Below are 15629 nucleotides of genomic sequence, written 5' to 3'. Positions count from 1 at the left end.
TCAGCAGGGAGTCTGCTTTTCCCTCTCCCCTCTCTTTTAAAAAAATTTTTTTTTAGTCTGCATTATTAAAGCCATTTACATATCCAACACAATCACTATGAAAATTCCTATAGCAGATGGTGGGGGACCAGGGAAGATAGTAAAGGAGTAGGGGACCCTAGTTTTGTCTGCTCCCTGGAATTCATATAGTTAGCTATCAAATCATTCTGAATACCCACAAACTCAACCGGAGATCTAAGAAAAGAATTGCTGCAATTCTACAAATAGAAAAGGGACCACTTTTGCCAAGGTAGGAGGTGTGGAGAAGTGAATCTAAGGCCATATGTTGGAAGATAAACCATGGGGGAGGGACACTGCGAAAGCCAACTACCGGAAAGTGATATAGCAACAGAGTGTAAAATTGGAACTTCCAGCAGTCTTCTCCAGTGAGGGACATCCCCGCCTGAAAGGCGCTCAGGTGGAGAAGAGGGGTGGAATCCTAGGTGGGGCAGTGTGGTCTCAGGATTGCCGGGATCACAGAAAGAACAGGTGTGCCTGAGTGCAGCAGAGTTCCTGGGCATAACAGCAAGGATGCAGGCTGCAATCAGTGAGTCCAGGAGTGGGCTTTCAGCTCGGTGTTCCCATAAACCACAAACAGCACAGTCAGCAGGGCAACCACTCTCCCATCAAGGCCCAGGAAGTGGCAGACTCATGGCAAGACCCTTTTGCTTCCCCTGGGAGGGGCAGCATAGGTGCATGCTATAGAGTCTGCAGGATTTGGAGACCCCAAACAGGATGGCAGTGTGCCTGAGATCAAAACACTTGGACACAAGGCTGGGTGAGAATAGAGTGTAAGTGGAAACCAGGGAGATAGATAAAAGTGATTGACTCCTTTTCCCTGAGGGTGCACTGAGGAGTGGGGCTCTGCTATCTTTCAGCTCTGGAGATCAGGACACAGCCAATTTTATTTGTATCCTCTAGAGCAACACAGAAAGCCTTCAGGGAACAAAAGCCACATAGGACAATCCAAAGCCACTTACACTGAGTCCGGCCCCCTGGCAAAGTCAGTGCAGCTTCACCTGGGGCAAAGACACCTGGGAATCAGCACAACAGGACCCTACCCCAAAAAATCAGCAAGAACATCTAGTTAAGACCAAGTTTACCAATCACAAAGAACTGCAAAACTCCAGAACTAGAGGAAAATAGTATAAACAGTATTTTTTCATCATTCTTTAGTCTTTCAATTTTAATTTTTTTCCTTTTCAACTAATTTCTTATCAACTAAGTCTTTTTTAATTTTCATTTTTACAGCCACATTTTCTCCATTCATTATAATTTTATTTTTGTATACACGTAAGTTTTTCTTGCTTTACAATTTTGGGATATAATTTCTTCTAACAAACAGACCAAAATACACCCAGAATCGAGTGTATTGCTCTTTCTGTTCTGATTATATTTTTTATGTCTCTTTTAATTTTCATTTTTACAGTTACATTCTATCCTTCCAATGTATTTAATTTTGTTTTTGTATATACAGGTTTTTCTTTCTATAGAGTTTTGGGACCTAGTTTTCTAATAAACAGACCAAAATACATGCCGGATTTAGTCTATCTAGTGTATTGCTTTGTTTTGTTCATGTGTATATTTTCCTTGTTGATTTCTGGTCTCTTCTGAATTGTTTAGTGTATACTTCTCTGGGGTCGTTGTTGCTATTTTACTATTTTGTTCTCTCATTCATCTATTCTTCTCTGGACAGAATGACAAGACAGAAAAACCTCTCGAAAAAGAGAACAAGAGGCAATACTGAATATGAGGGACCTAATCACTTTAGATGCAAGTAAGATGATGGAAAGATCAGAATCATTATTCTGATTATAAAGATACTATCTGGGCTTGAAAAAAGCACAGGAGGCACTAGAGAATCCATTTCTGAAGAAATAAAAGAACTAAAATCTAATCAAGTTGAAAAAATAAAGGCTATAATGAGATGCAATAAAAAATTGAGGCTTGGGGCACCTGGGTGTCTCAGTTAGTTGAGCGTCTGCCTTCAGCTCATGTCATGATCCCAGTGTCCTGGGATCAAGTGTTACATCTGGCTCCCTGTTCAGCGGGGAGCCTGCTTCTCCCTCTCCCTCTGCCCCTCCACCTCCTTCTGTTCTCTCTCTCAAATAAATAAAATTTTTAAAAAAACCTGAGGCTCTAACTGCTGGGATCAGAGCCTGAGTCAGAAGAGAAAATTAGTGATATAGAAGACCCAATGATGGAGAATAAAGAAGCTGAGAAAAAGAGATAAGCCACCGGATCATGAGGGGGGAATTCGAGAGATAAATGATATCATGAAGTGAAACAATATTAGAATAATTGGGATCCCAGAAGAAGGGGTGGGGCAGAAGACATACTGGAGCAAATTATAGCGGAGAACATCCTTAATCTGGGGAAGGAAAGAGACATTCAAGTCTAGGAAGCACAGAGGAAACCCCCTCAAAAAAAAAAAAAAAAAAAGTAGGTCAACAACCTAAAATATAAATAGTGAAACTTGCAAATCTCAGAGACAATGAGAAAATCCTGAAAACAGTTCAGGACAAGAGGTATGTAACCTGCAAGGATAGAAACATCAGACTGACAGCAGACCGATCCACAGAGACCTGGAAGGCCAGAAAGGTATAGCATGATATATTAAGGGTTCTAAATGAGAAAAATATGCAGCCAATAATACTTTATCCAGAAAGGCTGTCATTCAGAATAGGAGAGAGAAAGAGCTTCCAGGACAAAAAGAAACTAAAACAGCTTGTGATCACTAAACCAGTCCTGCAAGAAATATTAAAGGGGATCCTTTAAGCAAAGAGAGAGCCCAAAGGTAACCAGAAAGGAACAGGGACAATACACAGAAATAGTGATTTACAGGTAACACAGTGGCACTAAATTCATATCTTTTAGTAGTTACTCTGAATAAAAATGGCCTAAATATCCCAATTGAAAGAACACTGGGTATTAGATTAGATAAAAAAGCAAGACCCATCAATATGCTGCCTGCAAGAGACTCATTTCAGACCCAAAGACACCTTCAGATTGAAAGTGAGGGGGTGGAAAATAATTTATCATGCTAATGGACATCAAAAGAAAGCTCGGGTGGCAATCCTTACACCAGACAAATTAGATTTTAAACCAAAGACTGTAATAAGAGATGAAAGGTCACTATATCATGATTAAAGGGTCTATCCAACAAGACAATCTAACAATTATAAATATTTATGCCCCTAACTTGGGAACAGCCAATTAAATAAACCAATCAATAACAACAAAAAAAACTAATAAAATTATATAAACCAGTAACAAAAATAATAATAATAATAATAATAAGGGTTTTTAACCCCATTCAATGCAATGGAGAGATTACCTAAGCAGAAGATTAACAAGGAAACAAGGGCTTTGAATGACACACTAGAATAGATGGACTTCACAGGTATATTCAGAACATTCCATCTTAAAGCAACAGCATACATATTCTTCTCAAGTGAACACGAAACACTCTCCAGAATAGATCACATATTGGGTCACAAATCAGGTCTCAACTGGTACTAAATGATTGGGATCATTCACTGCATATTTTCAGACCAAAATGCTTTAAATTTGATTTCACAAGAGGAAATTTGGAAAAAACTCAAATACATGGAGGCTAAAGAGCATCCTACTAAAGAATGAATGGGTCAACCAGGAAATAAAAGAATTTAAAAAAATTCATGGAAACAAATGAAAATGAAAACACAACTGTTCAAAACCTCTGGGAGGCAGCAAAGACAGTCCTAAGAGAGAAGTACATAGAAGTACAAGCCTTTCTCAAGAAACAAGAAAGGTCTCAAATACACAACCTAACATTCCAACTAAAGGAGCTGGAGAAAGAACAGCAAATAAAGCCTAAATCCAGCAGAAGAGAAATAAAATTAGAGCAGAAATTAATGAAATAGAAACCAAAAGAACAGAACAGATCAACAAAACCAGTAGCTGGTTCTTTGAAAGAATTAATAGGATTTATCAACCCCTGCCCAGACTGATCAAAAAGAGAAAGGACCCAAATAAATAAAATCATCAATGAAAAAGGAGAGTATCACAACCAACATTGAAGAAATACAAACAAGTATAAGAACATATTACGAGCAACTATGTACCAACAAATTAGGCAATCTGGAAGAAATGGATGCATGCCTAGAGACCAAAACTACCAAACTGAACCAGAAAGAAACAGAAAACCTGAACAGACCCAAACCAGCAAGGAAATTGAAGCAATAATCAAAAATCTCCCAACACACAAGAGCCCAGGACCAGATAGCTTCCCAGGGGAATTCTACCAAACATTTAAAAAAAGAATTAATACCTATACTTCTGAAGCTGTTAAAAAATACAAATGGAAGGAAAACTTCCAAACTCGTTCTATGAGGCCAGCATTACCTTGATCCCAAAGCCAGACAAAGAGCCCATCAACAAACAAGAATTATAGACCAATATCTCTGATAAACATAGACGCAAAAATTCTCACCAAGATAATAACCAACAGAACCCAGCAATACATTAAAAGGAGTATTCACCATAACCAAGTGGGACTTATTCATGGGCTGCAAAGGTGGTTCAACATCCTCAAACCAATGTGATACACTGCATTAATAAAAGGCCAAGAACCATATGATCCTCTCAATAGATGCAGAAAAAGTATTTGACAAAGTACAGAATCCTATTTTTTTTAAAGATTTTATTTATTTGAGAGACAGGGAGAACAAGCAGTGGCAGAGGGAGAGGGAGAAGCAGGCTACTCACTGAGCAGAAAGCCGACTTGGGGCTCAATCCCAGGAACCTGAGATCATGACCAGAGCCAAAGGCAGCTGCTTAATTGACTGAAACCCAGGTGCCCCCAGCATCCTTTCTTGATTAAAACTCTCTGCAGTGTAGGGATAGAGGTAACATACCTCAATATCACAAAAGCCATATACAAAAAGCCCACAGTGAATTATCATTCTCAATGGGGAAAACCTGAGAGCTTTTCCCCTAAAGTCAGGAACACAATGGGGATGCCCATTCTCACCACTGTTGTTCAACATAGTATTAGGAGACCTAGCCTCAGAAATCAGACAACAAAAAGAAATAAAAGGCATCCGAATCGTCTGCAGATGACATGATACTCTATGTGGAAAACCCAAAAGACCCCACCCCAAAACTTCTAGAACTCATATAGGAATTCAGTAAAGTGTCAGGATATAAAATCAAAACACAGAAATCAGTTGCATTTCTAGAGAAATTAAGTTGCACTTCTAGAAGAAAGAGAAATTAAGGAGTCAATCCCATTTACAACTGCACCCAAAACCATAAGATACCTAGGAATAAGCCTAACCAAAGAGGCAAAGGATCTATACTCAGAACACTCATGAAAGAAACTGAGGAAGACACAAAGAATTGGAAAAACATTCCATGCTCATGGATTCTAACAAGTATTGTTAAAATGTCTATGCTAGCCAGAGCTATCTACACATTCAATGCAATCCCTATCAAAATACCATCAAAATTTTTCAGAGTTGTAAAAAACAATCCTAAAATTTGTTTGGAACCTGAAAAGACCCCTAGTAGCCAAATAAATGTTGAAAATGAAAACCAAAGCTAGTGGCATCACAATTCTGGATTTCAAGCTGTATTACAAAGCTATAATCATCAAGACCGTATGGTACTGGCACAAAAACAGAATCATAGATCAATGGAACAGAAGAGAGAACCCAGAAATGGACCCTCAACAATATGGTCAACTAATCTTACACAAAGCAGGAAAGAATATTCAATGGAAAAAAAAGTCTCTTCAACAAATGGTGCTGGGAAAATTGGACAGCCACATGCAGAAGAATGAAAATGGACCATTTCCTTACCCCATACACAAAAGTAGACTCACAGTGGATGAAAGATCTAAACATGAGACAGGAATCCATCAAAATCCTAAAGGAGAACACAGGCAGCAGCTTCTTTGACTTTGGCCGCGGCAGCTTCTTGTACACACATCTCCAAAGGCAAGGGAAACAAAGGCAAAAATGAACTACTGGGATTTCATCAAGATAAAAAGCTTTTGCACAGAAAAGGAAACAGTCAACAAAACCAAAAGACAACAGAATGGAAGAAGATATTTGCAAATGTCTTATCAGATAAAGGGATATTATCCAAAATCTATAAAGAATTTATCAAACTCAACTCCCAAAGAACAAATAATCCAATCAAGAAATGGGCAGAAGACATGAACAGACATTTCTCCGAAGAAGACATACAAATGGCCAACAGATACATGAAAAAATGCTCATCATCACTTGGTAACAGGGAAATACAAATGAAAAACCACAATGAGATACCACTTCACACTAGTCAGAATGGCTAAAATTAACATATCAGGAAATGACCAAGGCTGGCAAGGATGTGGAGAAAGGGGAATCCTCACACACTGTTGGTGGGAATGCAAGCAGGTACAGCCAAAGAGAGTAGGGAGGTTCCTCAAAAAGTTGAAAATAGAGCTACCCTACAAATCCAGCAATCACACTGCTGAGTATTTACCCCAACAATACAAATGCAGTGATCCAAAGGGGCACCTATACCCCAAAGTTTATAGCAGCAATGTCCACAATAGCAAACTATGGAAAGAGCCCAGATGTCCATCGACAGATGAATGGATAAAGATGTGGTATGTATACACACACACACACACAAAATGAACTACTACTCAGCCATGAAAAAAATGAATTCTTGCCATTTGGAAGACATGGATGGAACCAGAGGGTATTATGCTAAGCAAAATAAGTCAATCAGAGAAAGACTCATGATTTCACTCATGTGGAATTTAAAAAACAAAACAAAGGAGCATAGGAGAAGGGACGGTAAATGAAACAAGATGAAATCACAGAGGGTGGGACGTCTGGGTGGCTCAGTCCCTTAAGTGTCTGCCTTTGGCTCAGGTCAGGATCCCAGGGTCCTGGGATCAAGTCCTGTGTCAGGCCCTATGTTCAACAAGGAGCCTGCTTCTCCTTCTGCCTGCCACTCCCCCTGCTTGTGCGCATGCTCTGACAAAAAAATAAAATCTTAAAAAGAAAAAAAAAGAAATCATAGAGCAAGGCAATCCATAAGAGACTCTTAATCATAGGAAACAAACTGAGGGTTGCTGGAGGGGAAAGGGATGGAGGATGGGGTAACTTGGTGATGGACATTAAGGAGGGCACAGGATGTAATGAGCACTAGGTGTTATAGAAGACTGATGAATCACTTAACTCTACCTCTGAAACAAATAATACACTATGTTAATTGAATTTAAATGAAAATATTTTAAAATGAATAATATTTTAAACACAAATGCTAGATGATTCTATATTCACACAGTAACAGAACATTCACAACTATTCTACAGTGAGAGAAATCAGATTCACAGTTTCCTGGGGAAGAATATGCGGGTGGCACAAGGGAAGCATGACAAAAATTTCTGGGCTATAGAATAATTTACTTCATGTTGGGGTAATATTTAAATAGGTGTATACCTTATAGAAACATCATTGAGCTGTATACTTCGAGTGGGAGAACTCATTGTATCTTATGTAAATCATAATTTAATACAATTCAGAAAGAATATTAAAAATTAGAAATCAATAAAAATATACCCAGAAATCTTCCAAAAATTCGAAATTAAACAATGTATTTTAAAGTAGTATTAAAAGGTGGTTTCCTGGACATTTAAGTACACACATACAGCTTAGTTTGGAGTTTCTAAGTTTAAAATTATAATAACAATGTGAAGAGTACTTAGTAACTTAAATGCTCTACATTTACACACACACAGACACACATACACAATCACATATCTAAACACACAAAAATAATTACCAATTGAAGCTGAGTACATTTGTTTCATGTGAGTTTCAATGACAGAAGGATCCCGAGAGCTGTAAATTCCCAACTCAGGGTAAAAGCTGGAGCCAATGTCATCCGGGGGAATGTGTTTCCCTTGTGGATAATTCTTGGTTAGTCTGGGGTCCCAGTGCTTCAGGATTGGATGGTTCCAATGTATGTATTTACCATCAAATTGTGGATTTCCATACCAACTGTAATAGAATACATGTAAATAATAATTCAGAGGTTGCAGCTCCTCCAGGTAAGGTTCAGAGGCTTTGGAAGGTTTCATAGTGATTTCAACACTTTTTAAATTCTTGTTATTTGTTTCACTGTTGACTTTGTCATTGTTTTGGGAATCAAAGCTTTTCCCTAAGCGAGTTTGTTGATGAAGTACTGGAAGAAGTTCAAGTCCAAAAGGATCTCCGAAAGTAGCTTTATTTGGTCTCAGCATTTTTAAACCCATCATCAGGGAGAAAATAAATAGAATAAAAAATGACAAAATGATGCAAGTCCTTCTTCGAAACTTTGCCATGATGACATACTTTAAACTCCAAAATGGTAAATGTTTAGCTGTAATTTATTGAAAAATGGTAATTAGTAAATGGTATTGACAAAATTTCCCAATGTATTCGAAATGAAAACTAAAATCCAAAGTTCATGACATTGAAAAGTTTTAAAAGTGCAATACATTAGTTGTATTATCAAATACTGATGTCTACAAAATCTATATATGGCTAGACTAAATGGCAGTATTTATTTGGAAATATCACAATTATATTTTGTCAGATAAACATCTTAGGAATATTATTTAAGGAAGTATTTTGCATCATTTGAACAGATTTTGTGTATGCTGAATGTAAGAAGGGAGTATTCTATGTGAGTGGACTAAAATTTTCAAAATGTAAAATTAAAGGCTCATAGTTTAAAAAAGGAAATACTTATGAATAGAGTAAAAGCCTAGTCATTAAATGGATTTTCAACAAACCTTTTTTTTTTTTTTTGACTAAAATAATGATGGCACAAGAAGGGAGTAATCATACATTTTTATGACATTTCTGAAATGAAAATGAGATAAATGAAAAAACAATGATCACGAGTGAGGGGTTCCTAATTTAAAAATATATTACTTTATAACTTTGAACATCTTATTGAACAAAGGTTATAAACATGGACTTATAACTTCTAAAATGGTATATTTATATTTTTATGTTTCAATAACATGTATAGACATATATGTGTAGTGTGTGTGTATATACATAGGTATATATACATACATATGAATAAAATGTCTTTATGTACAAATTCCTTATTAGAAAGTATTTGGGGGAAATTGACATTGACTTTATAAGATATGACTTTTTTATAATAAACTATGCTGTTGTTATTCTAGAGAATTAAGTTACAACAAAGTAACCCTGATAGAAAAGACAGATAAATAAAACTTAATCTAGCCAGCAATTCTGTCTCACACACACACACACACACACACAAATACTCTCTACAAATTGCTATTTTCATTATGCATATTTGCAAGAATTACTGAGACGAGCAAGCATATTTCTTTTAAGACTAAAATCACAGATTCCTCTCAAAGTTAACCTTGTTTAACTGTGAAATAGATTACACCTAAAGATTAATATAAAAAACATATGTCTAGGTTGAAACACATAAACAATCAAAAAGGAAATTGCCAGCTTAATTGCCCATTTCCATTTTTTGTGCCCCTTGTCAATCACCAGCCCTGCCCATTCTCCTTGCTCAAGAAGGACAATTTGACTTTTGTATTTAGCATCCCCTCACCTTTCTTTACAGTTTTCCAAAACATAACATACCTAACCAATCTTGATTTTGTTTTGCCAGTTCCAAAATTTTATTTAAGTAGATATGGTATATCCAAATAAATTACATACATATATATATATACACACACACATTATCAATATGCATAATCTACAGATTATGTATGCTTTACATATCCTTAGATATGCTCTAAATATGTATAATTATATATAATCAGATATACATAAAATATATAAAAATATTGGGAAACAACATTACTAAACCTTCTCTGACACCTTACTTGGTGTCTTACCTCTTTCCCACCCCTGCATTCCTTCACATCAGTTCTTCCATTCTCAAAAAAAACAAAAAAACAAAAAAAAAAAACAAAAAAAAACACAACACACACCATGAAAATGGAAAAGAGTAGGTAGATAGGTTTGGAGAATTTTGTTTTACAACTGTATTAATCTACTGGTTTGATGAAAATGTTTTCATGCCAAGTATTCTCCTTCTTAAACTTCAGAAATAAAAAGCAACCCTTTCTCTATTGTTCCTAATAGGAATTTAGGGACCCCCCCAAAGTTATTATATTTTATTATTAAATGGATACATTGTCACCACACCAACAAACCAGACTCATTAAAGTATATCATGTAACCAATTGATAACATTACACATAAACTAAAACAAGCATTATGAAAGTAGACATAGTTGACTTTAAGATGAGAAACAGTTAAGTCCCTACTGTTGTTTTGAACAAAAATGTATTTCATTTGGTTGAAATATCAAAAGTCTAGAAAACTAAAAAGATGTATAACTCAGTTTAATTGAGAAACTCAGTTGTATAAAAACTAGTATGCTAAGTGCCACATGAGACTGATTAGATAGATTAGTAAGACATAGTTCTTATGTTCAAGGTGCTTAGAGTCCATGGGGAAGGCAGAAGACACATGAGCAAGCAACTGTAATTCAAAGAAGAAAAGTGTCAATAGAGAAGGGAAAAGCATATATAAAGCAATAAAATGCCTTATGTAAATTAAGGAGTTGAAGACAATGCTTTAGGAAAAAAAATAAGATCTTAGAAGAATGAGTACAATATGCATAGGCTGGTGGAAAAGGAAAGGAGAAAGAGAATGGCCATAGTGTTAGAGGAAGTGTGCCTAAAGATATATTTACTGGACATGAAAGACACATTGTGAAACAAAAAGGCCTCTGCAGGCTGCAGCCAAGAAAACAAGATGAGGAGGAAAAATAAAGCTGTAGTGCCACGCTGGAACAATCCTGTACCAAAGAAAGAGGACTTTTCTGGTAAATAGGGGACCACTGAAGACTTGTAAACAAAATATTTGCATCATGAGACTACAGATTAGAAGGATGGAGCTGTTGTAGAAAATATTCAAGACATCAAATTTCACCACTTTCTCAATCTAATAATCTCCCATTCATGATAATTTTAATTTACTCTCTCCCCACATTACTGTTTTTAATGACTCTACCAACACGGATGATCCATCCAGTAGTTAGCCTCCCAATTCTTTGCCTCACTTCTAGAGATCTGCTCTTCCACCCCTGCTTCACCAACTCAGGTATCATACTCCTACTCTTGATCCTGTCTTTTAAATCATTTACCACTCCAAAAATCTTTTTTTTTTTTTTCCATTTTCCAAACATAACCTTTTGTGCTTTGAGCTCCACTAGTTTGATAGGCTCATTCTGGCAATTCCTTGACCTTACTGAGATGTCCTATCCACTGTGACACAGTTTATCATCCATAATCCAACATTTTAATTCCTCACTTCTCTCCTTTCTTGATACATACTTAGTAAAACTTCAAATAAATGATGTGTGTCTTGCCTTGATTCAGAACTACAAAACTATACTGGACAAAACCATGCAACCATGCTAACTTTTCACTATGAATTCATGACCATAAATTTCAAATGAACACTCAAGACCACTTAACTATCCTGTTACCATACTCTAGTATGTTCACTCTTCTAACCTCAGAATTTCATTTTAATTTTTCATCAAACCTACTGCTATGTCACCAACTTCCTTTATTATCTTCAGATAGCTATGTCTTACACAGTTGACCCTTCAACACTGTGGGTTTGAACTGTGCAGATTCATTTATATGTGGATTTGTTTCGATAAATATGATACAGTATTAAAATGCATTTTCTCTTATTATTTTAATACCATTTATTTACTCTAGCTTACTTTAACATAAGAACACAGATATAATGTGTACGACATACAAAACATATGTTAATGAACTGTTTGCTATCAGTAAGGCTTCTAGTCAACAGTGGGTAATTAGTTGTTCAATTTCCCAGAGTCAAAAGTTATATGCAGATTTCCAACTGCACAGGAGTCAGTACCCCTAACCTCCAGTGCTCAAGGGTCAACAGTACTTCATAGGGAAAAAAGAAACAATCCTACAGGAACTCCCTTATCTTCCCATTAAGAAATTAACTAACCTATTGGCATCAACTTTTATTGTAAGCAAATGTTTCCAATTTTAGTATTTGTTCTGTTTCACTGCTTTTTCTTCTATAGAAAATTCTATTAATTTTGTTGAATTTTGCTCAATTTTTTCAGCTGCATTTTCTAAGTTTCTTTACCCTCTTTCTCATAAGGCCTGGTCTGGTGTGTCTATCTTGAAGTCATTTATGAAATAATTACCTCATTTCTGACTTTTTATAGTTTTAATTTGCTTATTCATTCATATCTCATAACTTATTTCTATTTAAATATTAGGTTACAGTTGTCATATTTTGTGAACATGGCTCTCTGGCATGCCCTTAGCATTTACAAGTATGTTCACTTATTTGCCTATGACTTTGTATGGAATTTGACTGATCTTTTTTCTGTTACTAAATAGTACATGAAATAATTCTCAATTTTTAGAAGTGTTTTATCATGATAATTTTTCTAGCTTCATGCTCTAGAGAACTTCTGTTGTTTTTGTGAAATCTTACTATGGCCTTGAAGTTCTTCTGAGATCAGCTGGGTTTTTCTCCATTCCCACATTTATCTGGATGTTTTTATTTCCTTGGCTTCTGTTTTGTTATTCTGCTCAATTTGAAATTCCAGAAGTTACTCTTCCATATGGGGTTCTGTCCTGAAAACCAAGATGCTCTAGCCTCTTCAGACAGACTTCAAAGTTTCCCTTCCCCCTTGCAGCTAATTATTCTCAGGCTGGGCTGTCCTTCTTTCAAATATTTAGAAAGGTCCCTGTTATCAGTTGAAGCAGATGCACTATTGCTTTCCTCTCCTTCCTTCAGTACAAACCGAGTTAGAACACAAGTTTTATAGCTGTTGGTGAGCTGTCCCCTTCCACTCACCTTGGGGTCCATGGGGATAATTTGTCATTTCAGTTTTGTTACAAGTTATCTGTTTGGTTTTTACTACCTAATGGTCTTTTTAGGATTTCAAAATGTTTCAAACACTACACCACTGCTGTTGCCATCACATCTTTAGCAGTATGAGTTCTGCACCCCTGCATTTTCATGACCACTTAGTTCATAATATATTCAAATTTCCATTAATTCTCCTCTGATGACTATTTATAAACATATTATATTTGGGAGACTTTCTAGTTTTTTGTTATTGATTTAGTGTGAATCCACTGAAAACTTCCCCTATATGATTTCAGTCCTTTGAAATATGTCGAGACTTGCTTTAAGGCTTAACCTATGACCAGTTCTGTTAAGTGTCCCATATACACCTCAAAGAATACATGTTAAACAGCTAAGGGTTACAGGTATCTACATGTGTCTACCAAACCAAATATGCTAACCATTTTGTAATATTTTTCATATCCTCACTCATCTGTATGTTAAAAATCCCCCACTACCGTATTTATATCTATAGTTTGCATTATATAATTTTAATGCTATGTACAAATTTGCAACTATTTTCCTTAAGTACTAAATCTTATTTCACAATGAAACATCCTTTTCTTCTCCACTGATGGGTTGTCTTACATTCTACTCCAATATTAATACAGCTGCAATGGATTTTATTTGGAACAGTATCATTTTCATCATTTTACTGTCACCTTAGATTTGTTGAAATAACATTGTTTTATTACTGTTTTTTTTTTTAAAGATTTTTTTAATTTATCTGAGAGAAGAGATAGTGACAGAGATAGTGAGAGAGAGCATAAGTGGGAAAGAGAGGGTGAAACAGGCTCTGAGCAGGGAGCCCATTATGGGGCTCGTTCCCAGGATGGATCATGACCTGAGCAGAAGGTAGACACTTACCCGAATGAGCCATCCAGGCACCCCTTATTGTTGCTATTTTTAATCTAATCTGATAGTCTCTGTCCAGTAATTGTAGTATGCAGCACAGTTACAGTTCTGCAAATACAGATATTTAAATCGACTTTTTACCCTTGCTTTTCCTTTTGGTCTCCTTTTCGAGCTCCATTTTTCTCTTACCTTTTTATTTTTCCCTATTTGTTAATTCTACATTTACATAGTCTTTGCTATTATTTTTATTACTTTATGATTACAGCATGCATTCTTATGTGTCAAAATCCAGGATGAATCAGAAATTTACTGTGTCTCAACAAAAGCACACTTAGAAGACTTTAACTCCTTTATCCCTGACCCAACTTTGTGCTCCTGTTTTGGTGTATTTTACTTTTTACACAAATCTTAATCCCTACCAGATGGGATACTGTTTTACACAGTCGACATTCATTGCATTTACCCTTTCCTTTGCTCTTCATGAACTTTCTCCTGCATCCCCCTACTTCTATTCAAAACAATTTTCCTTATGGTGAAGAAATTATTCCCTTTAGTAAGGCTTTTAGTATCAGCCTGCTGCTGATAAATTCCATATCAGTTTGTTTGAAAATATATTTTACCTTTACTATAACATGCATCTATAGACTTCTATATTGGCAATTTTCTTTCAGCACAACCCATTATCTTCTGCCTTTGTTTCTGTTGAAAACTCAACTATTGTTTTGTGGCTCTTTTCCTTGATTTTTTAAAGACTTTAAGGATATTTTCTTTTTCTCATCTTTGGTTTTCAACAGTTTTGCTATGGAATATGGTTTTCTTAGTATTTATCCTGCTTTATGTCCAGTGTGCTTCCTCAGTCTGTGGGTTGATATCTTTCCTTAGCTTTTTAAAATTCTTGACCACAATCTCTTCAAATATTGCTTTTGCTCCATGATTCCTTTCTTGTTCATTTCTCATTTTGGAATACATTACTCATGTTAGAATTTTATATCCTGTTTTTTAAACATTTTTAAGATTTCCCTCTTCTCTCCATGCCTCAGTCTGAGGACTTCTGTACTCTTCCAGTTTCCTACTTCTCTTCAGCTGTGATTTAATGTTATAATTTTACTCTTAGCATTTTCATTTGACTCTTTTCAAAGACATCAGTTCTCTGCTAAAATTTTCCATCTTCTAATTCCTCTAACATGTTAATTCCATTTACTTAAAGTCCACCTCTAATAACCTGAACTGCATCTTAAGGATTCTGCTTCTATTGCCTGTTTCTGTTGTTTTTGTTTTGTTCTCTCTCTATAACTGGACAGTCACTTTTGTATGCTGGATAAATTTTTTTTTAATTGAATGCCCGTCATTGTAATGAAAATTTTTAGAGACAATGAAACTCTATATATGACTTTCCTCCAGAGAAAACTGAGGTTTGTTTCTTGAGGACTGCTATGGTAGAGGAATATTATCTTAATCTAATCAGAGTGAAATCTTCAAAACTAGCTTTAAGTCCTTGTAAATATTTGAACTATTTCTGATTAATCCTACTCCCTTACAAGCATGGGTACTGAAATTAAAGCCATAGGTTTTATCAAGATCCTGCCACTTTCTATTTTCTACTTAGGTTCTTAGCGTCTCTGCTACTCTGAATCAGGGGTTTTAAACAACTCTCCCTATTCCCTCCACAATCTCTCAAACAATAATGCATGTTGTAAGGCTCAAAGCCATTTAAGT

General features: G+C 35.8%; 1 protein-coding gene across 3 annotated transcripts in view; it reads right to left on the bottom strand.

Annotated features, from left to right (window-relative positions):
* The window catches only part of MANEA (mannosidase endo-alpha), a 60869-nt gene that overhangs the window by 38977 nt on the left and 6263 nt on the right, over positions 1 to 15629 (bottom strand). For all 3 annotated transcript variants that reach the window (XM_008705036.2, XM_008705037.2, XM_008705035.2), the window contains exon 2: positions 7867 to 8445. In XM_008705036.2, the coding sequence (XP_008703258.1) occupies positions 7867 to 8407 (541 nt within the window). In that variant the 5' untranslated portion in view covers positions 8408 to 8445. The remainder of the gene's footprint in view (positions 1 to 7866; positions 8446 to 15629) is intronic.

This window comes from Ursus maritimus, unplaced genomic scaffold, assembly GCF_017311325.1.
Source record: "Ursus maritimus isolate PB19 unplaced genomic scaffold, ASM1731132v1 scaffold_13, whole genome shotgun sequence".
Classification (NCBI taxonomy): Eukaryota; Metazoa; Chordata; class Mammalia; order Carnivora; family Ursidae; genus Ursus; species Ursus maritimus.
Note: the sequence above shows the minus strand (reverse complement) of the source record. Positions and strands in the feature narration are given on the sequence as shown.